At 41.3% G+C, this 25,811-nt stretch overlaps 1 protein-coding gene across 2 annotated transcripts; it reads right to left on the reverse strand.

Annotated features, from left to right (window-relative positions):
• Window positions 1-1,435: 1,435 nt before the first annotated feature.
• On the reverse strand, window positions 1,436-24,236 carry LOC118781986 (protein MTSS 2-like). Of its 2 annotated transcripts, XM_036535169.1 has the most exons (15): window positions 23,671-24,236; window positions 22,000-22,061; window positions 21,514-21,587; window positions 13,765-13,849; window positions 12,838-12,929; window positions 12,670-12,744; window positions 11,123-11,131; window positions 10,154-10,311; window positions 9,114-9,221; window positions 8,707-8,804; window positions 7,765-7,891; window positions 7,412-7,486; window positions 4,736-4,912; window positions 3,017-3,182; window positions 1,436-2,926 (listed from the first exon to the last, which is right to left on the reverse strand). In XM_036535169.1, exons 1-15 carry the CDS (start codon window positions 23,758-23,760, stop codon window positions 2,148-2,150), a joined length of 2,175 nt encoding a protein of 724 aa, XP_036391062.1. In that variant the 5' UTR covers window positions 23,761-24,236; the 3' UTR covers window positions 1,436-2,147. The 2 variants fall into 2 exon arrangements, with proteins under 2 accessions (XP_036391062.1, XP_036391064.1); XM_036535171.1 differs by lacking the exons at window positions 21,514-21,587; window positions 22,000-22,061; window positions 23,671-24,236 and adding an exon at window positions 18,454-18,505.
• Between the last annotated feature and the right edge of the window lie 1,575 nt (window positions 24,237-25,811).

A 25,811-nucleotide genomic window follows, 5' to 3' on the forward strand; every position in this document is an offset into this window, starting at 1 on the left:
CCTTTCATTCTGGCTGATGTTGCACCAAATCAACCCCACCCCTGTCACCAGCACCACACAATCAACCCCCAAAAAGTACAGCCCAGGAATGCAGTGCTTTTGATCTGAAGCTCCTGACCCATTATAAGAACCACAACATTATCATTCACATTCATGAATTTAGTCTATTCATTTTTCATTTTAGTGTTCTCATTCCTCCTTTACCACACCCAATTCAATTTATATTGAAACCAAATAGCCTGGCACAAACTTTGCTAACAGCAAGCCCACAATGCCACCAAGTGTTCAAACTGGAAACTAAGCTTCAATGAAAGAGGATCTACAGTCTCTTTTTATTGATTCTGAGGACTTTCAGAATTCAACATTCTATTCAAATTCAGTCAACACACCACACCCATGAAACCAGTTTCCATTCTAAAATTATATGCCAAGAATATTATTCTATCAAATTTTCCAACCCCCACTGAGTTCTGGTGTGATGTCAGTAACAGTTTATTACTCCTTTATGTATCAACAACTCTCTTCTGTCTCCCGAATCTGAACAAATGACATTGATCAATGTTTAACTGTCAGTTTCTTCAAAACAGAGACCCTCTCACTGTGTGTGGGAGTGTCATCAGCCCAGTGGCATTCTGCATGAGATTTAAACAAGCTTATACTCAAAATACAAGACTTTAATTAAATGATTTTAGGCTTGTTACTTACCTAGCTTATCCCTATACCTAATGAAACAGCAGCCCTCCTTAGCAGGAGTTATCATGAAGTCTGTAGTTTGTCAAAGTAGATACAGTGCCCACTTTCTCCTTCTCCAGCAAGCTTAAAGCCTATCCTTATCGACAGCTATACTGCTGTCAGCTTGTTGTTAGTATGTAAGTGTTGAATGTTTTTTGCAGCCTTCATCTAAACGGTTGAACGCTGTCTTCAGCCTCTCCACCACCCACGTGTACCCTGTAGCATTTAGTTGCCTGGGCACTCAGTTGAGAATTGAGACTATCTCACCATCCTGTTCTCCGAGCACCAAACTGCCAAAAAATCAAAACAATACTGCCCAGTTGAGTCAACAGGAGCCTCTTGGCCCGCAAAGGCAAATGCTGCCCTTGGTTACGCTGCATCTCTTGTAAACCCCATACCACATACTAGCCTGCATCCCTGACCCAACAACAACAATCAAAGTGCTACCCTGTGTGCTGCTCCTCTTCAACTGCAATAAAAAAAAAATTAATACAATAAAATAATGGAATAACTCAATTTCTTCTAGCCAACTCATCTCATGAGTGTGGGATGTTGACCTCATCCATACAACGAGTCTTGCTGTTGAGATGTGATTACTTTTTAATCAAGGTAATTCTGTTAAAGTCCTTTGTGGCATTTTTAAGTGTTCTGCTTTGCCGGACCTCATAACTATTTAAGGTTTTTTAGAAACTACTAAAACCCTTAAGGTATGGTCACTTTCACAGCAAAAATTCACATTCATTGCTTGATTATATATATTTACTTTAGTTTTATTTTCTAAAAATATGTCTGCTATAATTTAAAACACCTTTCAAAACACTGGCTAAAATGTATTAATAAACAGTAAATAAAACACAAGAAACAGATATCGATCCCTCTTTGAGACCCCGGGTGACTTGAAGTCAAGCTATGCCAAAACTCTAGCCAGTCTGACAAACACAGACTCAAAGACAGAGACAATCAACAATGTAGGGAGTTGTTACAATGGTTTCAAGGATACAGTGTGATATCACAGATATAGAGACAGACTGCCATGGGGGAGCAAAGTAACTCATACCTCCCCCCAACTTTCTCCCCAACCCCCATGCACCCAGACCTTCATTCAATGACTAGGCAATTACTGCACAGGGTTCAATATCAGGTCAAAGTGGTTTAAGGAAGTTAGAGACATGGTGGAAAGGTTGGTAGTAACTGGGTCCAACAGCAGTTAAGGACATTATAATAATCAGACTGGTGGTGATGTTAATATGATAAACGTGTCCAGGGCCTTTAATGTATTTACTGTGTATTTATTATTATTTATATACTTGATGTATTTATACTTTTTAATATTTAATTACTTTGAAACATATTTAATTCCCTACAGTGTCAGCGTATAGGTAACTCAGTTCTAGCTGGGTTGTCCTGGGAGGCCATCACAAAATCCTGGGTGCCGACCTGTCGTTGGAGACAGCCCTGCGAAGCCGTACCCCTCTCCGGATAGTCAATAGCATGTCCTCTTCCCCTGTGGTCGGGGGGTTGTACTTGGGCACTGGGTTCAGTTGGGGGTCGTTTGGCAGTGACGTCAAGGGTATATGTCCCTCTCCCATGGCATGGGCACCGGCCACCAGTTCTCCAATCTGCTCCACGAGGCTGTGGCGGTTAGCAGCCAGAAGCTGATCTTCCTCTGCAGTGATCCTTGGGGCTGCAGGTTGGTAAGCATACATGCTCATGTCCAGACCCATGCCTGGCTCCCATGCTGAGTTGGGTAGGCTCAGCCGCTTGGGGGAGGCCTTAGCACAGCCCACCATGTTGGGCAAGCTGTCATCTGCATACAAAATGCTTTCCTCAATGCCCGCCCGCCCAGGTGAGCCAGGCACCATAGGAGTCTTCACTGGCACCACAGGTGGGCGAATGGGGATGGGACCTGCACTGGACAGACTGCGTCTCACTCCAGTCTTAGTGGAGGGGGTGCGGCGGATTGTTGCCACGCCCCCTCCTCCACCACCACTCTCTCCGCCACCACTAGGCAGCCCAGCCTGTACTCCCATCCCACTAGGAAGCCCCGCAGTACTGGCTGGCCTCTTGCCATCAACCATGCGCCGGTAACTCTGGGCAATGTTGCTCTGGCGTGGGATGGTGGAGGACTTGTCAAAGTCTGTCTGAGCCTCACCTTCTGCATCACCGTTCACAGAGTAGCAGTCATAATCTGATGCTGAGGGACAGAGAAAGGGAATAGGTAGTTACTTATCAAGTGGACTGGATCAGGTGGTACAGGTGCTGAAGTGCAAGTGCTGTGAGATACCTTGCGAGGGAATGGTGTCTTTAGAGCAGGATGGTGTGGTGGGCTGGGTGCTATAGCCACTAGAGCTCTGCAGGGAGTCTCGGCTGTTCCTCTGCTGCTCCATGCTGAGTCTGTGGGTCAGGACCTTGGCCAGGTCACTGGTGGCTGGAGACACTTCCTCATCAGACTAGATCAACGAAAGAGGAAGAAGGAGAGAGAGAAATGCCTCAAAGCCAGATAAGACCACACAAGTAAAAACACTGTCAGTCAGTGAATATGATTTTCTTTACATGCACCACTATATTTAAAAGAGGTAGTGTTAAGCTACTGCAGAGCATGAAATTAAATGTTTTGGGCCCTCCATTTTCAAAAAAGCAATAGGAGACACATTTGGCCTTTTTAAACAGAGTATTTCAAAAGCACTTTTAAATATTTTGCACAGCCAAATCATTTATTGCAAGGCAACTAAGGCAATGTTCAACAAAAAAAAAACAAATAAAGAGGGAGCAAAAATGCACATCTGTTGACATTTACACTATGCACAAATTAATTAACCATAACTCCTGTGTTCTGTGCATAACCTTCTCAACACTGATAGAGCTACTGTGTTGTTTTAAAACTTAATATGATTTTTCAAAATAGCTAATGTCTTTATGAATATCAGATAGGGTGGCTGGGCAGTCATGTGAGCTGGTACTCACTAAAAATCACAGGAGAAAGCTTCCCTATTGTACAGGTCATCAATTACTGTTTAATCAGAATAATATCTGCATTTATTACTCAAAGTGCATCCCTTTGGGTGGTGTGAAGAATTGTAGTGCTATCTATGTAAAATACGTAAATAAATTGTAATCATTCAAATGGTTATTCCATTGCTTTGGTGTCACCAACAGTTTGCTGCAAAACAATTATAATGTGAGGTAAAATGCAGTATGTAAGTACAGCATAAGTACACATTGAGTGGTCACATTGTTCATAGGTTATTTTATTATGTAAGTATAGCTAGACAGCGACTCATCTAGCTGGGCTACTAAAAACCAGTAGCCATGTTTTATTGGCTATGCTATCCATAAACAGCAGCACTGTGCACATGCAGAAAGCATGCATCTTATCTATAAACTAGCTATTTCTCACCTATTGACAGTGTGCTAAATGTTAGCTTGGTTTGTGAATAGATGGGATCAAACAGAATGATAATTTTCAGCAATTATGTAACAGTTAATTTACATTTATGAACTGGGATTTGTTTGGACACAAGAGTGCAAGTCAAATTAACTTCACATGCATGCTACTTCCAGCTGTCAGGGAATTCTCTCATTGCCAACATTACTTCTGAATGGGTTTTAATGCTTAATGAAATCAAACTTTTAATGAGCTCTAATTTGTTAATAAGCATCTGTCGATCGCCCAATTGCTATTGTTTCTTTAATGGACTGTGTTTACTGTGATAAATGCCCCTCTTCATTTAACAGTACTGCAATGTTTTGGGAGCATTTCTATGGTCTAAAAATTTATTTTATTTGATTTTATAATCTCTGTTTTGAATTAAAGAACTTTAAAAAAATGGTATTAAACAATAAACAATTTAAACAGTAAAAAGAGTATACATACTGTTTGAAAAAGTTAATAAGTATTGTTACTCTATAAGTACATCACTGTGCCCCTTCTGCAACTAGGATTAAGAGCTGTAATTTCGCCTCAATTGTAATGTTTCTAAAAGGAATGTGCTGTGGTCATTACCTTGGCAGTGACGGTGGCTGGGATCATCCTGAGCCTCTGAAAATCCTCTGTGTGTATCCCAGCATACCCTTGGAGACAGAGAGGCACCTCTTGTTCTTTCAGTCTCTCTGATGGCTCCTTCCTCCTCTGTGGTGTGCTGACCAGTGACTGATCATTGGGACCTGGTTTGAGCCAGTCCTACAGAGGCAGACAGAGGTACTGCAAGGTAGCAAAATTATGCATCCTAACAAACCAGTGGACTCCTCTACAGTTCTGCAGTTTGAGACATTTTATGTAAACGATGATATACACTGCATTCTTCAGAGGACTCATCATATAAGTATTGCATATTTAAGGTCAGCCAGCTACCTTGCATTGGTCAAATATTTGGTGTGGTAACTACACTAGTTACATCTACAGCCTGCTAAGGTCTTTTTTGGAGATTTAAAAAGTGATGAGGCTGAAAATGAAAAACTATTGCCACATACACAAGTGATTGAGATATTCAGGGGAAAGGTACATTGAACAAATCACAAACAAGACAAAACAAAAAATCAAAACTAAAACTAAATGTGAAAATAAAGAGTGTAAAGAAAACAAATCTTCCAGAATAGAACCTTTGATGTGAAAGAGGCTGTGTTGTCTAGGGGATTAGTTACAGTGTGGGGTCACAAGGAGACTAAAAAGGACTAATGGATCCAATATAAGAGAGACCAGAGAAGAAGAAGTGGTGAAGAATGAACCAAACTGAAAAATGGAGAGACAATGACCACTGGAGGACAGAGAAGGATTCATATAACAGACACACAACATAAGTGACCAGAGGAGGTCAGAGATACTATAGCCCTTTGAATCCATGAATGAGGGTTGGAACTGCAGTAGACACTGTACAGCTGTGAAAGGGAGGTGGTCTTAGCTACATATATGTGCATGTATGTGATGAAACACATTAACAAAAGAAACAGGCTTTTCCAAAAAAAACCCTTCAAGAGGGAATACAAGTGAACTCAAGGGGCTGCCTCTGCCTTACTTATGAAAATATTTGCAAAAGAAAATGAAATGTGTGTGACCCTTAATCCTAACAATATCTAACAGTTAAAATGGTTATACTTGTGAATGTCACCAAACTGTTAGAATACTAGGAAAGGCTGTGTTATTTTGTTGCCTAGTGGAGATGCTACATTACATTACATTACATGACTATACTGTAATTAAGTTCTTATCCAGAGCAACTTACATAGATTACAATTGTTACCTGTTTTCCATTTATACAGCTGGATATTTACAAAGGCAATTCTTGGTTAGACATTGTTCAAGGGTACAGCAGTAGTGCCTCAACTGGGACTCGAACGAGTAACCTTTGGGTTATGAGTCCTCCACCTTACCACAATGCTACAATACTGCCCCTAGGTGGCAATACGGTGGACCTGCAGCCTATGTGTGGTATGTACTTTTGGGTCTATAAATTCTCCAGCAGAGCCCATTTTGCTCAAGCTGGAAGGTGAGCTAGCTACGTTTTACCCAGTGCAGAATTGAACATATTTTGTTCTAATTAATCTGTTTTATATTGAAATAATGATGCATTATAACCTTCCACAACATTGGCACACATTGTGATACAATTTGCCATCACAAGTTTTAAGCAATATTAATAACTTCATGAGAAATAGTTTTGCTATGATCATCTTTGCAATGCTGCCACATTGCGTGATAACACGAACATGCTGTTTTGTGCAAGCTATGCATTGGAGTTATCCTTTTAGGAAAGATATGAATTTTTATTCCATATTGCTCAGCTTAGTGACATTTTTAGAACATCAGTAACTTAATTCTGAGAAAAAAATTTAAATCTATACAATCACACAATAAGTTATATATTTTTGTACCCATAATAGTTAGTCTACAAAATTACATTATCTTGGGATACAAATATAGTAATACATATGTTTGACTCTACATTACATTACATATATTATGCTCTCGTCCAGATTGACTCCCAGAACAAGTGAACAGTCTTTCAATCCAAGTTATGTAAACAACAGTGACAGACCAGGTTAACAACACTCAAGTACAGACCAGCAAGTAAATGCAAAACAACATTCAAGCATCACCATCAGTTAACTTGTGTTAATCTGAAACTAGACAGACTAGGAAACTATAGTAAATTGTTGAGTGTATACACTACCATATAGCACAATGTTACTAAATCACAATATCGACAGATAAGATATTGATAGATAAGACTTTATAGTATCATATTATTATAACAAAAAAAAAAATATATATATATATATATATATATATAGCCATTTTGCTCATGCTAATTCATGAAGATTTGTGTACTGACAGGCACTTGGTTTAAAAATTTAACAAGATATACTGAGCTGTATGTCTTTGTTAGCCTTAGTTTCAGAATAAAAACAGACAGAAAGCAGCCCTTTGTTCTTTGATTCAATTCATCACACCTGCCCATCCTCTGATGTACCCTGTAACTTGTCCATCCCCTGAAGTAAAATACACAGTTTATCTTAAAGGCAAATAACCCACTCCATCCATCCTGTGACCTACCTTCCTAGCATTCAGGGAGAGTAAAATCAATATTGCCAATGAGGACATGCATCCCTGAAAATAACTGAGAGCGAGTGTTACGAGTGTAAGGTGAGTGTGTGTAAATGTGTAGGTAGACACAAAACTAACCGTGCTGGGAGAGTTGCACTCACTAATGGACTGACAGGTTTCTGATGCCTCAGAGGAAGCCGAACTTGATGACTTCTATGTGGGGGTCAGCAGGATGTGAAGAAAAAGATATGTGGATGAAAAGAAGAAGGAGATTAGTGCAACAGAGTGCTAAAACATACCTACAAAACCACGCAATGCACAACTCATTTGTACTTTACAAGTGATCATTTGATATTAATTACCATTATGAATGGATCTGTGTGTAATCTCCACCACTGTGAGCACACTGTATGTACAATGACGTTCCTCTTAATTCTTTCTAAAGCACATGAATTTTGGATATTTGAATGGGTCTCAGTGGTGACGCATACCTGGCTAGTGATGTCAGAGGGCATAGGCGAAGCAGGTTTGGGGAGGAAATTTGCATCCTGTGAGCCTGAATCATGGGAGGAGACCATGGTGAAGCGCTGAGCGCCCCCTGGTGGTGGCTGAGGCAGACTACAGTAGCAACAGGATGAACAAGGTGAGTCAGTCTAAGAGCCACTGGATGACCAAAAGGTATTGCTGTTGGTACTGTTTACACTGCTACAGGGGACAAGGGAAGGAATGAGAGAGAAAGGGTTCAGAGGAGGTGTTGGAAATTTGAAGGGATGGGGATGACAGCAGGGGTAGGGATGGGGTGAAAAGAGGTCAGGGAATGTGAAAGCAAGGAGGAGGGATGAGAAATTTGTAGGGATAGGAGACAGGAGAGTGACTTGGGAATCCCATGAATCAAACAATGAGTGCATGTGAAAGATAGGAACAAGTAAGCGGGGTGGACAGGTGGAGAGTCAGAATGGGATGGAGGTTGGTTAAGATGGATGATGGAGAGAAGAGAAACAAAAAGGAGTGATTACAGTAGCAGGAAGTAGAGGAACATTTCTGGATGGACAGAATACAGAAATTGTTGAAATGTTAAGCCACAATAAAGCATTGGAGGTCTGGAGAGGAAAGTATACTGAACACCTGCCTATTCCTATTCACCTGGGCCATTTTCATCAAACAAAATTATAGCACATATCAACACAGACTGGCGCAAATCTTCATCTGGGAAATGGGAAAACTTGCATATTTCCTGTTCCTTACAGATGGGTTGTTGCAGTTGGTTGTAATACACTTGTCCGGGGCATGATGTATTTTACTATTTCCAATGCAACTGTAACTGTAGATGCATGAAGCAGGTGGCTATCATAGGGAGCAAATGTTTGTGTAGATCCTTCCTGTTTTTCCCAGCGAATTCTCTATTCATATCTACCTCTCTCACCACCTCTCACCTGCACATGCTGCTTTTCCTGGAGCCAGACCCACTGGGGGAGGAAGGGGGGGTCTGGTAGGACCAGCTGTAATCTGAGCCCTTCAGGTCCGTGATTACCTGAGTAACCCATCAGACAGTCTTTACTATTAGCCACTTTTACTCAAACGTGCTGCAGTAGTCATCAAATCACTCCAAATGTCAGGACAGAATTTACATTTACTGACTTCATAATTTGCTTTATTGAAACTTGTCAGAAGACATACAAAATCTAGCCTGGCTCACTGCTGGCACAGCTGAGAAAAGATACCACTGAAAATCTATTATAATATCAAAATCTGGTTTACCTTTTCCCTTCTTATAGTGCATACCACATTTTTCCTCTACTGTTAAGAGGGGTGGTTTTTTTGGAGGTATGGTTGGGCATACCTGCTCACTGGCAGGGGGAAGTTTGTGAGGGTCAGCGGTCAGCACTGTCAGGTCATCAATAATAGCTTGAAGATGTGTGATCTCCCCCAACATAGCAATCTCTCCCTTCTGGAAAAAAAATGTGGCAGGAAGAGTCTTGGAGAAATCCAGCACTTCCACACTTCAACAGAGGCAGTTACTATGCCAGCATAGGCGTGGATTTAGGTATGGATGGTAGGGACGTGTCCCTACCAGAGGTAGAAAACCCCGGCTTGAGAAAGTAAAAGTCCTGCCACGTATTTGTTCCACCCATGCACTACACCAGCTGAATTTAATTAGCACAACTCTTCAGCCAGGTAGAGGAGCTAATTAGTGAAATCACCTTGTTTAATGAATGGCTAGAACAAATACATGGTAGGACTTTTACTTTCTGAAGCCCGGGTTTTCCACCTCTGGTAGGGACATGTCCCTACCATCCCTACCTAAATCTACACCTATATATGCCAGCAATACAGTGTCCACCCATATGTCACCTGGTATATTCATATTGTACTAACACCACCACCGTGGACATTCATGTTTCCTCTTCAGTCCAGCATTTCCATAAAACCAATGCTTTTCCATCAAGTAACTCTCTTCATCATTTCCCAGTCTCCACACTGCTTCATCAGCCACTCCCGTCCCTGCCCACACCATCATTTCCCTTTTGTCAATACCCACCCTCTGGTTTGTCTCCACCTTCTAGTATGTCTCTACCCTTTCTATCATCTTTTCCTTTCTTCCTGCACTGATTATCTTTCTGCCTCACTTTTCTCTGGGCAGTTCTCAATAAGCCCTCTTGCTCTTCTTTCATCTGTTTCCATCTTTCCTATATCACAAATGTTCCCTTTTTAAGCCTCCCATAATCAGCTCTCCTTTCCCCTCCATGGGTGTTCCCATGTCTCATTCTACGTGCTCTTCACATTACAAGAACCCTTTTCTGGTGTGATTCTTTCCATCTTCTTCTGACTCTTTCTCCCACTTAGTCAAACTCCCTATCTGTACTCCCTCTCCTCTCTTACCACAACAGGCTGCAAGAAGCTGATGAAGGTGCAGAAGCGCCCCCTCTCCTCCACCAAAGCCCTGCGAACTGCCTGCTTCTCTGTCTCCTCCATCAGCAAGCACATGTCGGTCACATCCTGCATGGCACTGTCCAGCTGCGGCTGCAAGTCCCCTCTGCCTGCAGGGGAGCCCGGACAGGGTGAAGTGGGGGCAGGGGGGGATAGGGTAGAAGGGTGGGACAACAAAGAGAGCAGCAATTTGGGAAGCCAGTAGGTGTACGAAGGCAGAAGAGAGTCAGGGGCAGGGTGAGTGGAGTAGAGACGTGTGAGGAGGGAGGGGAAAGGAGGAAAAAGAGCCACAAGCATACGTGAGGACACAAGAAAAGGGAGAGATAGTTATACCTTAGTGGTGAAAATGGGCCTGGAAGGACCCCCTTCTTGTTAGTCACCAGTGAGCACCACAAATTTAGAAGTCTGCATTGTTTAGCTCCAACAAAAGAATATAAACAAGGCTATAAACGGTTGACTACAGTGCAGACATACTACTAGAGGTGATTTAAATCCATGAAAAGAGAAAAAAAGGAAGTTCTAAATGAAGTCCATCACTTTTGCAAGCATAATACCAAGGCAACATGAGCAGGAAACAAAGAACCAGGGCATGGTGGGAAACTAAAGGTCAAAAAGGTAAAACAGATGGACTAAGATTAAAGGGCTACTGGACAACAGCAAACACATCTATGCAACTTCATACAGATTGAAAGAAATTCACATAATGGAATTTCTTATTATAAACTATTATTGCTCATATAATGATCCCGTAATTTGCATTTCTCTTCACTTATTTAACATTTATTTTCATTCACTCTGTTAATAAATGACATTGTAATTATCACTTTTATCACAATATACATAGGACTACACTGTATCTATATCCATTGCATAAAAACACTAAGATGCAGATTCTTATTTTACATTCTATACCATACTTACCCAGGAGCTCTGAGAAGCATGAATAGGCCAGAGAGAAAAATTGCATGAGAGAGATATAGAGAGAGTGAAAGAAAAAAAAGTGTTTCCAGCAAGAGGGAGTGAGGAAGGGGTAATGATGAAGGAGAAAACACAAGGAGGAACATAATGTTAGAATTACTATGAAGAAACAATTCCATTTCCTGGTACTAATTCTAACATTAAGAAACACTTCTCGACAGCTAATTTCTTAGTGAAAATGCTTCAAAACCACTTGCAAATCAGCCCTTCAGAATGCAATATGATGTTGCTGGAGGAGTATATTAAAGAATTATATCTTTACTCACTCTACAAATAGAGTTTGAAAGTAATAAACAAAAAGCCAGTAGAATATTATCACTGACACATCCTCAAGACACATAATCTGCTAAATTTAGAAAATTTAGAAAAGCCATGCATGGCTTCTAAATCTCTGAATGGATTAGCACCTCTTTCCCTGAAGGAATTAGTAAAGCTCAGTTCAGAAGGAAGCTGTGAGTCATCAGACCAACTGAAAGACTCTATTATTGGCAGCAACAGCTTCTTCAACCAGGGGTACAATGTTCTGGAATTCCTTACCAGGGAATGGTAAAAGAGCAAAAAACAGCTTTTTTCTGTGAAGTAAATTTTCTGTAAGGTGACTAAAACAAACAAATCTACAACAATTAACAGTTTTTGCAGCAATGACTTTTCATTTAGGTATTTGTTTAGGTAAGCAATTTTCATATTATCTATTTTCATTTGTTTTGTTCAAAATGATATAATGTATATTATTACAAACTATACAACAATGTGTATTACATGCTGTTTCATGAGCAGTTAAGAATAGTGGTCATTAATTTAATTATGAATCTAGGTATGTATTAAGCAAATCTATTTCAGTATTGAATATATTCCATAACCCAGGTTATGAATTTGATTTACTCTTTCTCTTTCTTTCTTTTTACTTTTAAATATCATTCTGTAATGTTGTGGTCCTGTATAATGATGAATAAAATCCACTGAAAGCTGATGCTAGAAATGTTTTAACTAAACACTGTCCATGATAAATTAAACAAACAGTCGTATAGTGAAGAAATACTCATCAAAAGCAGCATTCATTGATCACAACCAAATGTACATGGCAGTATGGTTTTGACCTCATAACCTTTACAGTTTTAACTATATATACAGAATATCCAGTTACCCGAGGGGAACTAGTCAAGAGAAGCATGATTTGGTTGATTACACCTAACTCAAAATCTTACTCCTGAGTGCCAAAAAGAGGTTTGGGGAATATGCATCACAGATGGAGAAAATTGTTTCAGTAATATTACATGACAGCAGCTCTGTTGATCTCACAGCTCTTGAAAAAAACATTTATTGTGCCATGATTCCATTATTCTAATCAAGTCATTCTATTGTTTACCAACAGGAATATGTCAGCAAAAACAGTGAAAACCAATGGCAATAGAATGAATAGTATTCCTCTGTGTTCGCAGATAATTAGCCAGAAGTGATGTAAAGTGATGTAAAGACAGGAATGGACTTACCTTTCCTGGCTTTTTTCTGCAGCTTCAGGGTGTCAGTTGACTTCTTCTTGATTTCGTGCCGAGATCGTTTGTACTCTAGAGAGAGGACAGAGCAGTTTGTCGAGGACAGGGGAGCTCTCAGACATTAAGTTAAGGTTATGGCTTATGTGGGCATGTACCGTCTCTTACCTTTGGCATGGTCCTTGTCAAGCTGGTTGGCCGTCTTCTTCCAGTCCTCAATGCGGTCCTGCAGTGGAGTTACCAAGCTCTCCATTAGAGCACTAGAGACACGAGATAGAGAGAGAGAGAGAAAGAGGGGGGGGGGGGGGTGTATGTTAAGGAACATTTCTACAACCCAGGCTTCCATCAGTAAAACCTGAACATTTAATACAACGGTTCCATAACTGAACTTTCATGTTTCAAAAATTGCAAACTGTATACCCAGCCAAAGATTACATAAGCATTGCCAAAGGTGACAGCCAATCCAAAAAACCACCATCAGATTTAAATGAGAAGACAGTAAAGCACCAGTGTTGAGTATTACAATTCAGGTGAACACATGGTTTACATATGTGCAAAACTACAATAAGTTATCATCCGGGAGCATGGGGCGGGAGAGGGTTCAAATTCTGTTTATTCTGCCTACATCATCAGATGTAGTGAACAACAGTGTTGCTAGATCTCATATGTGTGTGTGAATGTGAGTGTGATTTAATGTTTCTCAAAACTATAATACATTAACTTGGATGAATATTGACTAGTACCCCTATAGGGTGGTGAATGTAATTTACCAGATGGAGCTGAATTTTCACATCTAAATTCCAGATCTCTTATCTCCAATGGGATAAGCAAGCCGCAGTGTCCCTTGAGGTCACTGTTCACACATTGTAATATCCATTCCACAAAAGCAATTAAAGTCAACAACACCCTCCCTACGACCACCACCACCCCAGACTGTTATGCTGGAGATGTGATGTAGATGGAACAACACAGGCCTACAGGATATTAATGAGTGTTCATGTGGCCAGCTTTCCAGTGGAGGTGTAGTGGAGGTATAGGTTAGTGGTTTATAAAGTGTAACAACATTGTTTGGGCTGTGAATTTGGAGAGACTTACTTGGTGAAGTGGCGCAATTTGGTCTCAATGCTCCGGTGTCGCATGCACATTCTAGTCAGTGCTGATCCAATGTCCCTGGTGGCACCTATAAAGACATAGTAGGGAAATGAAATTATTATACTGCAATGTAATTGAGCATGGAGAGCAAGCATAAAACAACACCCACGACCATACTTCCAAGTCTCCAAAGAGTCTTTAAAATATTTGCAAGCAGTTTTGACTTAACACTGTTTCCTGTCCTCACAAACACTCTCTATTGGGGTTTCGTGTAGACATGGCCTTATTATTTAGCGTATTATTTTCAAATATGATAAATAAGCTATTTTCGGTGACTGCTTGTAAAATCTTTTTTAAATCATTTTTAAAAGCCATCACTTAATGGGGAAAAGAAGGGTCATGTCGTCACCGTCATTCACCATCACAAGATTCACCAGAGTTTTGAATCTTCTTCTGCAAATTACACAAACCTTACTCCCTGAAGGGATATCTCTGCCTTTCCTGTCAGTGCCATGTTTTCTAAACACTACTGGGAAATGACTGACAGGTCCAAACTTGCCAAACAGACAATGCCAAGAAAATGCAGTGTGTTCAGTATGCCTGCTGGATGATTTTGGACCAGATCTGTCTGTCTGTCTACCTGTCTGTTTGTCACTGAGGTGTAATCTCAGCTATAATATACACCATATCCAGTAATGCTGTCATATCTCTACCAATACAGAATAATGCATCACCTTGATTCTGCCCAACAAAAGCCTTTCTACTGGCTGGGTGCAACCTGCTGCTCAACAGTCAAGTGACTGTATCTGCTCATAATCTCACATTTCTAAGCAATCACAATCAGGTCTGTCATTCAGTAAGATGGTCATTTTGCCAGTGAATAGTAGGGTTGTCATCAGTCCTCCCCTTCACAACCATGCTGTAAACCACACTTCAATCTGTATCCTCTGTCAAAGCTAATGGTCAATAAAGCCACAGTGTTTACCAAAGAGGAAAATAAGCAGTCTCTCAAAGCTTTCCCTGAGGTCCTGTTGCATAAAGCTTTACCTGTACCTGTATACTGTTATATATGAGAGGGAAAGTGGCATAAGCAATACAGGCATGATCTTTTGCAAATCAGCCATATATACACTGTAGCTAAACCAACAGTGTGGCAGTCCTCCATCTCATGAATGCAGGGAGAGAGACTTCTCCAGCTCATTTAGAATAGCGAGAGTGGGGCTGAAGTCATGTCTGTGTGAACTCTCTGAGTGAACACTGCTGTGAGCTAGAGGAGCAGTCTGAATAGTGGCGGCTGCTGTGTATTCCCAGAGGGTTAACTGAGAAAGGGAATGGCTACACCATCCAGCCAGATTCCCCCTCTCTCTCTGTCGGAGCTTTGTGGCTGCTCAAGCACTCAAAATCAATAATCAACCATCAAATGAGCAGGCGAGCTAGTTACCATGACAACACTGACCCTTGTCCTGCTAGCTGCCATTCTGCAAGGATTCAGACACACAACTTTTTACACCACCAGAAAACCACATTTCTACTGGAAATGTCTTTTTTTTTTTTTAAATATTCTTACACATTCCGGGTAGCAGTCTCAGAAAATGCAAGTCCAGTGAACACACTCTGGTCTCTGAGGAAGGGGAAGTTTGAGAGGTTGATGAAAAGACGGGGATAAAATTAGGTTGGTGATGAAGCTTCACTGAAACTTGGAGAGTCCTGCTCGGTATTCCTGCTGTGAATCAGCCTGAAACAGCCATACATAAATACACACACGCATGGAGGAACACGTGCATATACATGCACACCAGTGGCGTTACCAATTACCAATTTCGTGCTGTAGCTTTCGCAATAGGACACAAATTTCAGACAATCTGCAGTGGTTCGCGAGCATAATCATTTATTCTAATCACGCGATTGGTGTTGATTATTCTGTGAATTATTTGTTTTATTGCTAGTCAAGGAGGATAAAGGGGAACAGGTTGAAAATAATGATAGATTTAAAGGTACTGTTCAGGCTTGCCCCTGTTTCAAGCTCATCCACCACCACTGATGCACACACACATGCATGCTCTCACTTGAAAAATGGCTGACAATGAAAATACTATGCTTTCCAGTATTAAGTAAAACATCTTTGTTCACAATACCCCTTAGTCTCAGACTAGACAGTTTTCTACTAATTTAAGCAGTAATGACCTCTCCTATTTTCTCTGTAGAAATTTAGTATTTACCCCAAGCTGAAAAATGTTGGTTATTTAAGCAAGTCTAATTTTTGTTGACTAAACAAAGGCCCCAGGACAGGAACAGCTCACTGCATGCTATCCCATGAATTTTTGGGGACTTCTCATCATGAACTAGTGACTCCAGACACAAACAAACTGAACCTAAAGTATTTCTGCTCCTAAACATTCCTACACACTCCACAAAGAAGGGCAACAGAATACAAGAAATATTCAAACATACCTTTTTTCAATCCATACTCTCCTGTAGCGTGCTGTTACTTTCCCTCTCAGCCATACTTGTCCATGACTTACCCTTGCCCAAATTTTACATCTTCCAAACGTTCTGTTACCCATCATCAAACTGGGTTCTACCAGAGCAATAGACATGAAGAACCTTGCTCAGGGGTACAACCACAGTGTACCGCCTGGGGTTTGTCATTCCTTCAAACAGTTAGCATGGAAGCAAACCTGGAGATTTGCTCTTATTGTACTCCCAGCAGAACAGTCCATCCACCCAGAGCTAAACACTACACAAAGTGAAATGATGGAGTTCACTAAAGCCCGCTGGGGCTGAGCAGTCCTGACATTCTCTGGACTGAATCAGTATGCCATAGTTACTCTCTCCTAAGGGGGCGGAGGTGCACAACTGTACAGAAGTAGGAAAAGCACAGTGCTGTTTCTAAAAATATGCAACATTACAGACAAAAGTTACAGATAAATAAGAAAGAAAATCCATACCCTCTTTGTTGTTCCCCTCTCCCTGTTCATCTTTCACTTTTAACAGTATAATGGTATGCTCTGCTCTGGCTCTGAAACACTCACAGAACACCTACGTCAAACGCCACTGTGCTCTCAGATATATTGTATCAGAAGCTCTATAAAAAAAATCACCATACTTACAAATAAAGACAAAGACGATTCCCAAGTAATTTTGGCCATATTAAAATTATAGATTAGCAATTCTTTCTGGCAATGAAATATGGTTAATCTGTCCTTCAGAGATGCTTAAGCAAGATATTTATGGAAAGATACCGTATAACCTCCTGAATCTCACTACAACCCACCTCAGCCTAGGGAAGTCATCCCATCATCCCTGCTTGCTGATAGCAGAGTACAAAAGAATCATATGTACCAAGAACAGAGTTTCATTTTTGCTTTCATCATAAGGTGAGAGATTAGTAAATACAACTGTCCTCTATAGAACATAACTAAAGTACATGGGTGCTGAGGCTTTTTTGTGAAGTAACACACAATGTTTCTTGTACTATTGCAAAGTAGAGTCTCTTGCACTATCATCAACAGATAAAGTCTGCATCAACATGTCTGCCCTGCCTCACAGTAAACCTCAGAGTCTGTTAAACCAAACTGCCACACCAAGGAAGTTACACTATCACTAACACAGCGATGGTCAAATGTGCAAAAGGATAAATAATGCTCTGGCTTTACTAAATTGGCAATCATTCCAATTAGTACAGACAGACTGGTAAACAGTAAAATCAGTAGACAGAATGGCAGTGTATACAGACAGGGTGAGTTGTGCCTCTAGAAGTGCTGCGTCAGACATTCCTGAGATCAGCAGGATCCCATTGTGGTCAAGTGCAGCACGTCGGCCTAAGAGGACAGTAACCATAACAGAGCCCCAATGACTAGGACAGTGTCAGCACTTTGACCTCATCTCCTAATTCACCACTCAATTCTGTCATCTCAACTCCCCATTCACCAGTCAGCTGTGTCCACTGTTCCACCATATCTGTCTGTCTTCTCATGAAACTGTTTGAGACAGGGAAGTCTAAAACAAAACCAGGGATATTCACACCTGGACTTAGAAGGCCTCAATCCAGCAGTTTTTCCAGGGATCCATAAACAACAGACAAGTTTATACCTGGGGGCGGTTAAAGTGGTTTAATCAATTGGATAATTTGTTGAATCACACAGCTAACTGTATAACAGCAGTGAAAGCCTTCAGCCCTCCAGGACCAGGGATGAATACCTCCACACTGCACCATCTCTCCCTCTCTCCATCTACAACCCTCCACACCACACCCTCTGTCCTCATCTACACCCCTCCACACCACACCCTCTATCTTCATAGGCACCACTCTACACTGCACTCTCTCTTTCCCCATCTACACAATACACACACTGCTGGTATCAATATGCCACCCCTAAAACACTCTCTCTGGATAAATGTGCACTTAAATTGCATGTGACAACAGACACATACACACAAACTGACAAAAACCACTGCAACTCCTCTGACATGTCTGAGAAATCACATGACTAATCCGGGTAAACTAACTGCATGCATGTATAATTCAGTTCAGAACAGAGGATCTCTATGTCTGGTCAGTAAACATACACAAAAATCTGTGCAGCAGTCATAGTGGAAAGGCAATTAAGTCCTTGCAGCACTACAGAACCTTTTAAATTATCTGTGCAGCATCCAGGCAATTGTCATTTTGAGAGTACCTGATCTGCTTACCTCAGTCAAAGCCCACCAGTACCTTCACTGTGGACTTTCAGGAGGTCACAACACATTCTGGGAAACGCTGCTGCAAAGAGCAGCCATTTCAGCTGGGCCTAGCTCCTTTCTCATGGCTGTGGGAAAGCTCCTTATCCACAGTGCAGTAATTGTTTCATCAGACCTGCAAAGATCCTTCTACCCTTTCATGTTCAGCACTTAAAATGCAGCAGGCCAATAGCATTGCACCAGCATTGAAAGGGCCTTTCAGTGCTCTCCACACTTAGAGCTGCTCGGGAAACGAAATTTGTACCCTACTCCACTCCCCCAGCACCACAAAGACTCCTCTGCAGGCAGGAATGGGGTAGGAAGTGGGGGAAGAAGGGATTGCCAATACAGCCTGCTCCTCCACAATAGTCCCTGTCTCTCTCTGTACAGCCATCACAAATCACACAGATCCTGCAATTAACCATGCATACTCTGGCAAGAATGATTTCCATTAAGCTCAGCTGTGACTTCATCCCTAGAACTAGAGAGACCATGACAGCGTGCCTCAAAAAGTCTTAACACAAATGAATGGTGAGTTAGTGTGAAAAGGGGAGTCAAGAATAAAAATGTAGGCATTATGAAAAACAGAAGAAGAGAGAAAAATGAAACGCAAAAGAGGAAAAAGGTGTGAGAGAAGGAGTAAGAGGGTGGCAATGCCAGATAGGTGTGGCTGGGCAGAGATCACACTCCCCTGCACACCCAAGAGTAGAAATGCCATCACAGAGTTAATGAAATGTGTGAAATAAAAACTCCAGCAGTGCCAGCAGCAGAAGCAGCAGGGTGATGAAGGGAGAAAGCACGGCTGATTGCCTGTGCTAAATACCAGGGATTACCTTCCTTTGATCTGGGCTGTCTAATTGCTGGACTGTTCGACTCCTGCCCAGCCAGAACAAGTCCAGGCCCTCGTACTGCAATGAGGGCAAGTCAGTCAGAAGTAACGTTAATATTGCAGACAGGGAGCTGGGCTGGGTAGGGGGACAGACAGAGAGAGGCCTGGTGACAGGGGGCACAGGATTTGGAGACCAGGGGACATGATGATGCTATCATATTTGCATAGATCTAGAAGGCATTTCCTCTGTGTCAGTACAAACCCATGGTCACCCCAACCTACATGTGAGTCCGTTATCACTGTGCTACCTCATCAGCTCTGACAGTTTCTGCCATAAGTGATGTGCCATCCTGTCTAACAGGAGGGGTTGAGGCCACAGTCCCAGTCCCATTTACAGTCCTATACTTGCAGATGACAGACTCTGGGGTGCATCCACTGTTGGAACAAGCCAGGTTTTACCCCAGCATTTCCCCTTCCTCAGAGTCAGACCTAGGCCATGAGAATTCCAAGATCCATGGCCACACAAACAGGACTCCTTTCTGTCCCATCACCTCCCTCTAGATTTTCCCAATCTGGCTCTCTTTTCTCTCACTCTGTCCAACTTTTTTAAAGAATTCTTTCTGAACTTTTGTTTGGGGAATAAATGATAAAAAAGCATTATTTTCTTGAATTAAGCAGCAATCATAATTGTGTGCTAGACTGACCCAAGCCCCCTCCCCCCCCCTCCCCCCATAGTGTTTGGCATGCCTCACTGTAGACACTTCCCAGTATCAGTACTCTTTTTGCACCCTGGCCTGCCAGCACAAGGGTCCCACTATATATTTGGGAAACAAAACAAACTGGTCTTTGCCTCTAGGCCAAGTTCCTTGTTAATGAGCTGAAAGATTGCTACAAGCCAACCAATCAGGATAAGCTCATTCCCTCCAAGCAACTCCACATTTCATGGAAATGCTTCAATGAGGACACATGGAGGCGACGGAGCCAGTGGCAGCCCCAAGAAGGGGTACAGCAGGAGTACTCAGGGCAAGACTGTCTGCAGGTTTTAAATGCCACTAAGCACTCAATCCTTGCTTTAAAAGTCTGAAGTTTAGGTGGGATGTGGTACTTACAGTACTTTTGGTAAAAAGTCTTCATGGTTAGCATATTTAATGGTTTAGAGCTTCTCTCATTTGGTATATATGGCTACTACAATACTACAGAAATTTGTTATTTGTAACTGCTTTGAGACTAATGTGGAATTGAACTTAATGATTTCCTTAACTACACAAGTGTAACAATTCAATCACCGCTACATGGTACTAACCATTGTGTAAATACATGAATGCAGTAACACTGTGTAACACCGCCTATTGCATCTTGCTTCTTTGATGCATATTTAACTATCATGCAGTGTAATCACGCTTTTATGTAAATCTGTTGGATTATCATGCTAAACACTGGAACCAAAATGATTCTATAGTACAAAATTGCTGATTTTAGTTTAATGTTTTCTAAAGCCACATTTCCTCACATATCAATCAAATTTATTGTTATATTTATGATCTCTACTCTTCTGTTCATGCAAAGAGACACTCTGATGAAGTCATGCCTATCGGTATAGTATAGTCTTTAAGACTGCATCAATAGGACAGTCATTTTGAGGAGTCATTTTGAGAAGGGCATTTTAATAAACTACTGTGCGGTACAACAATGCACAGATTGTTAATAAAATGGCCAAAGTACTTTTCTCTTTTCTATCTGTGGAATGAATGAGGCTTTCATACAAAGAACAGACTTTCAACAATGTGAAAGCAATCCATAGCCATTCTGAGGGAATCTGTAGCATTCATCCAACTAATGCTTCTGCCTGTATTTAATTATGCTGCTCTAAATTGGTACCATTACGCATGGGTTTTGGTAAATTACATTTTCCAGGGAAAGTATGCCATAAAATCATTAGTAAACCTCAAACTGCTTGTAAACCTATAGGTTCATTGGGAGTATGTGGGTTACATAAAATAATAATTTGCCATTCTGGCTAAGATGAATGTTGCCTAGAGCATCTTGCTTCCCTGAACTTATAAGCAAATGGCTACTCAAAGATTCTAGAAGCCCACTTCATTTCATTCTATTTCATTCATGAAATGTGACTAGTTATTTGTTTAAAAAACTTCTACTTTCCTCCACGATGCTGTTGGAATGAAATGTAGTGACTACAATCGTACCTCTAGCACTGGTCGCCATGTCGGCCACCTTCTGAAAGGCATCTAGGAAAGCCACAGCTGCCAGTACTGTTAACCTGTAGACATAGAGGGAGTGAGGGTGAGGTAGTGACACAGGCATAAATAAAACTTGACTGCACACCTGACCCAAGCACCCAAAGACAAACTGAAGCACTCGTTCTAGCAGGCAGCTATTAATGAATTCAATGCTGTCTTGTCTTTGAATGGCTTACTTATGCAGCTGAACTTTGTCAGTAAAAATTCAGCTATACAAGACTAAACAATGAGTAGTTAAAATAATGTCAGATTATTTTATGATTACTTCATACTGAGACATTTTCTGTCAGGAAGAGTATGTGAATGTGCTGGCTAATCCACATATGCTCACACTAGAACCTTCCACACACCTGTGCCTCAACAGTAGTAAATCAGAAGGTGTTTGGATAAAGGGGCCTGGAGGAATCTTGCCTTGATCTGGGCTGGACTCACCTGAGCTGGGAGTGCAGCTTGGTGGCCTTTGCACTGAAATCCTCCCACACTGGGTATGAGTACTAGAATGGGACAGAAAGGGGGCAGGTAAGCCAATAAACAGGTAAACATGTGTGTCCTTACACAGCTAGCCCAGCTAGTCCCATGTAAGCAACACACACTTGTCTTTGCATGCATGCAGTCTACCTGCAGCAGATCACTGGAATAGAGGTCTTGACACCTGTCAACATATCTGTTCTCATAGCATGCCTGTGTGTCCACCTGAGTATAAGGGTATAGTGCTTCTCTGCAACACATGAAAGCTTGGTCTCAGCCTCAGATGGAATACATAATAGCGGCATCTCATTCTACATAGAAGAGGATGTCTGCAGAGTAGAGGGCAAGGGTCAGGCTATCCCTAGGGATGCATCAAAGGTGACATGCAGCAGCTGCATTGTTCTGGACCCCTACATGTTGATTCCAGTATTGTAAAACTAAAAATAAAAATAAAAAGCAGATTAATTTTTTATAATAACTGTAAATATTAATGTTTTTTAGTACAGCTATGGTCATTCAGAGAGAGCAGGTTTCTCCGATATTTTGCTGAAAATGACAAAAGTTTGACTTGGATTCCTCCACCTTCTCTAAAATCATCTGGCTGCAAGGTGGCTGTTACAAAAGTTGATAAACTTTTCTTATAAGAAAAGGCATGTGCAAATCCTCGTTCTGGACCAGGACACCCTAAAACATGTAGCTTAATGCCATTTTGAAGGGAAGCACTTAGGCCATGAGAGCAAGTGCATGTTTTGTCTGCAACAAGAGAACAAGCAGTTTGCTGATGTAAATAGTGATAATGTGGCAGCCAACAGTTTGATAATATGCAGGTATGCAAATATCTTGTATGTCATTGTCCCTCAGAACACATCTTGTCTGATATATTCTAACATTCTAATATACACTCCATTCTGTTACATTTTTGTTGGGCAGCGAGCACCTGGAGCATCAGCACCTGTCAGCAGCATCACACAGATAGGCCACAGACACTGATAAACTTTTCTGATATTGTGTTTCCACTTGGTGCTGTGTGTGAGCTTTCACTTTCATTGATTTAAATGCACTGACTGCGTTAGTGGAGTATGCCTACTGACAAAAAAACAAGAACAAGCATTATAATGATAACAATATTACAAGTCCATTAATTGCCACATTCTCAATCTAGAACATCATCTTCGCGACAGCACCAGCCGAAACACAAGTGAGCGAAAGCCGATATTTTTCATTGAAAAATAAAACCGCTGAAAGACTGAGATATATTGTGGATTACATTGCATGACTCATATAAACGCATTGCTATGTCATAAATACTATACACACTGCCTTATGAACGCTGTGGTGATATAGCTCGCTAAATGAACTGGTAACTAAGGAAGAGGGAGTGCTCGGTGTCCGTTGTTACAGCTAAAAAAAAAAAACTTCTTCGATGAGGATTCTGATGGAATCATTCATTCCATTTCTGGAAATCACTAAGGAGATCAGTCGCATGTGAATTCGATAATGCTACACAGTAAAGGTTAAATAGGGGTCACATGTCTTGAGACATTGACAAACTGCATTTTTAGACATCGCTGCTGTTGCTACTCTTGTACCTACATCGGTAAAATTGGTTGCAAGGTGCAAATCGTTATACAGTACCTTCATGTCATTGACAATGGCCTGGAAAAGCCCACCCAGCGCTCCGCACTCTTTTTCCACAGTCTCCATGTTAACAAATCCAACCCTCATGAAATATTCAGAGAATATAATTTAAAGGTCCCCCCGAGAACGCTTTCCACAACAGAATCCTTCGTTTCTGCTTCCTCCAGTATCTTGTCCCGGATTCAGAAAGCAAATACTTCAGGGAAAACGTCAAGATGAACCGAAGGCAGTGGTCCCTCGCGTTGGATGTTTCGCTTGTGTGCCTTTTTCAAATAAACAGATGATGGTGAGAGAAGAGTGGTATCGTTGCCCCTTCCCAGCTCCCGGTCTACTCCCTTAGATAGGAGACTATTCACGCAAATGCCTCTGCAGTTGGTGTTGTCATCCTCGAATAGCGATGTAAAATCTAGTTTAATTGACAAACGGTATTTTTTAAAGGCCGGTCAAAATGTGAAATATTAACTGGGATATGCAATGATTAGAGCGCCCACTGTCATATTTAGGCTGTGTGGTAAATGGACAGTAATCAGATCCATGGGAATCGAAGCGGGGCAGTCAGTGCTCCAGTCACATGGAGTCGGAGGGGAGGGACATTAAACAGACGCGCGCGCACACACATCCTGCGCTGACAAATTTCTGTGAGAAAGAAGGGAGCAGTGTTAGATGCTAATTGCTACATTACAGCCTCACAATGAGATGGGAATGAAAAGGAGAAAAAACGAAGCTCGCGTGATGTTCTCGGGCAAGCAAAAGGAAGACGTAGTGTGCCCATATTTGTATTAGTGTGTGATCGGCATTGTTGAGAGGGTGCATTCTGTCAAGACACGGTTGCCAACTCCCAGGCATTCGTCATGCTTTGAAGCCCTTTCTCACGGTCTTCATCTCTCTCTAAGACCATTAACTTAAGAACATTACTACAGCCACTCAAAACCCATTTGCTTGTGGTAGTTTAGGCCTAGTTGTGATATGAGATTATCTGATCATTCTGGCTATTTGTGCAGATCTAATGATCTTTACTGCATCTGGAAGGCCATGAAGTAGACATGGATGATTACATAAACCATCCATATGATATACAGATCAGTGGGTCTGCTCTTGAGCAGGCTGAGTTTGCGAGGAAGCAATGAATTACGGACTTGTTCTGATGCCACCAATTCTGTTCATGTCACAAGTTGGCACCACAGCTACATCCATGGAAAAAACAGCATAAACCAGCAGGATATTCAGATGTCCCACCACACTATTATTAAACTTATAGCCAATGCAAGTAAGATATAAATCTCCTCATTTCATAGAACAACAAAAATGAATTTTCATGTCCATTTAGGATCCCAAAGTGGCTCAGTCAGCAAACGCACTCTACATAGCAATCTATGACCATAAATTAGCAGTGATGAGACATGATTGTCTTCATGCCTAAGGGCAGGTAGGATTACATTTGCCCAGGATAGTCAGGTCACCACTACATTATTGCTTCCTATCAAATGTTAAAAGTTGTTAAGTTGTCATCAGTTCGTTTCTTAGTGCCTTGGGAGAAAAGTCCTTGAGTCATGTAATGTCTGCTACATGGTTCGAGCAGTAGTTACAGCTTCATAGAAGTAATTTTCATAGGTCGGTGGGTAAGAGGAATGAGCAAGAGTCAAGAGTAGTGTGATTTTGTTTCTATGTACATTTTTTCCCCTTGGGATCTATCGTATAGGATCTCTATGACAACAGTAGGTCTGGCTGAATGTGACCTCAAGATTCCCCTAGAGCACCATCTTTTTTTCCCAGGAAACATGTTAGTGTTCTTTTCTCTATCACACACAATTGCAGAACTCTTGCTACATTTCCAAAGCTCATAACTATAACTGGGTGAACCTGGGAGGATAATGCAAAGTATAGGGTAGCATCTGGCCTCACAGAGTTGTGTTTGTCATAGGCTGGCTTCTTGTTTTTAGCAGAATAAATGTAGCTATACAATATGATATAGTGTAGATAATACTCCTCTCCAACTGGCTATCAGGGTCAAGACTCAGTGTGTTCTCTGAAGTGAAGTAAAACAGTAATTCTCAGGCCTGGGAACAATGTAAAGCTGCTTTGTGACAACCTGTGTTGTAAAACGTGCTATACAAATAAAATTGAATTGAACTGAATTT

Source organism: Megalops cyprinoides, chromosome 8 (assembly GCF_013368585.1).
Source record: "Megalops cyprinoides isolate fMegCyp1 chromosome 8, fMegCyp1.pri, whole genome shotgun sequence".
In the NCBI taxonomy this organism is placed as follows: Eukaryota; Metazoa; Chordata; class Actinopteri; order Elopiformes; family Megalopidae; genus Megalops; species Megalops cyprinoides.

What these genes read in the sequence shown, in the direction of transcription:
- LOC118781986 (XM_036535169.1), bottom strand. Translation starts at nt 23,760, where the DNA reads ATGAGGGTTGGATTTGTTAACATGGAGACTGTGGAAAAAGAGTGCGGA. An exon ending in AAATTGCGCCACTTCACCAA is followed by an intron (nt 12,930 to 13,764) that starts GTAAGTCTCTCC and finishes TCGTGTCTCTAG; the next exon opens with TGCTCTAATGGAGAGCTTGG. An exon ending in AGTGCAACTCTCCCAGCACG is followed by an intron (nt 4,913 to 7,411) that starts GTTAGTTTTGTG and finishes CTGCCTCTGTAG; the next exon opens with GACTGGCTCAAACCAGGTCC.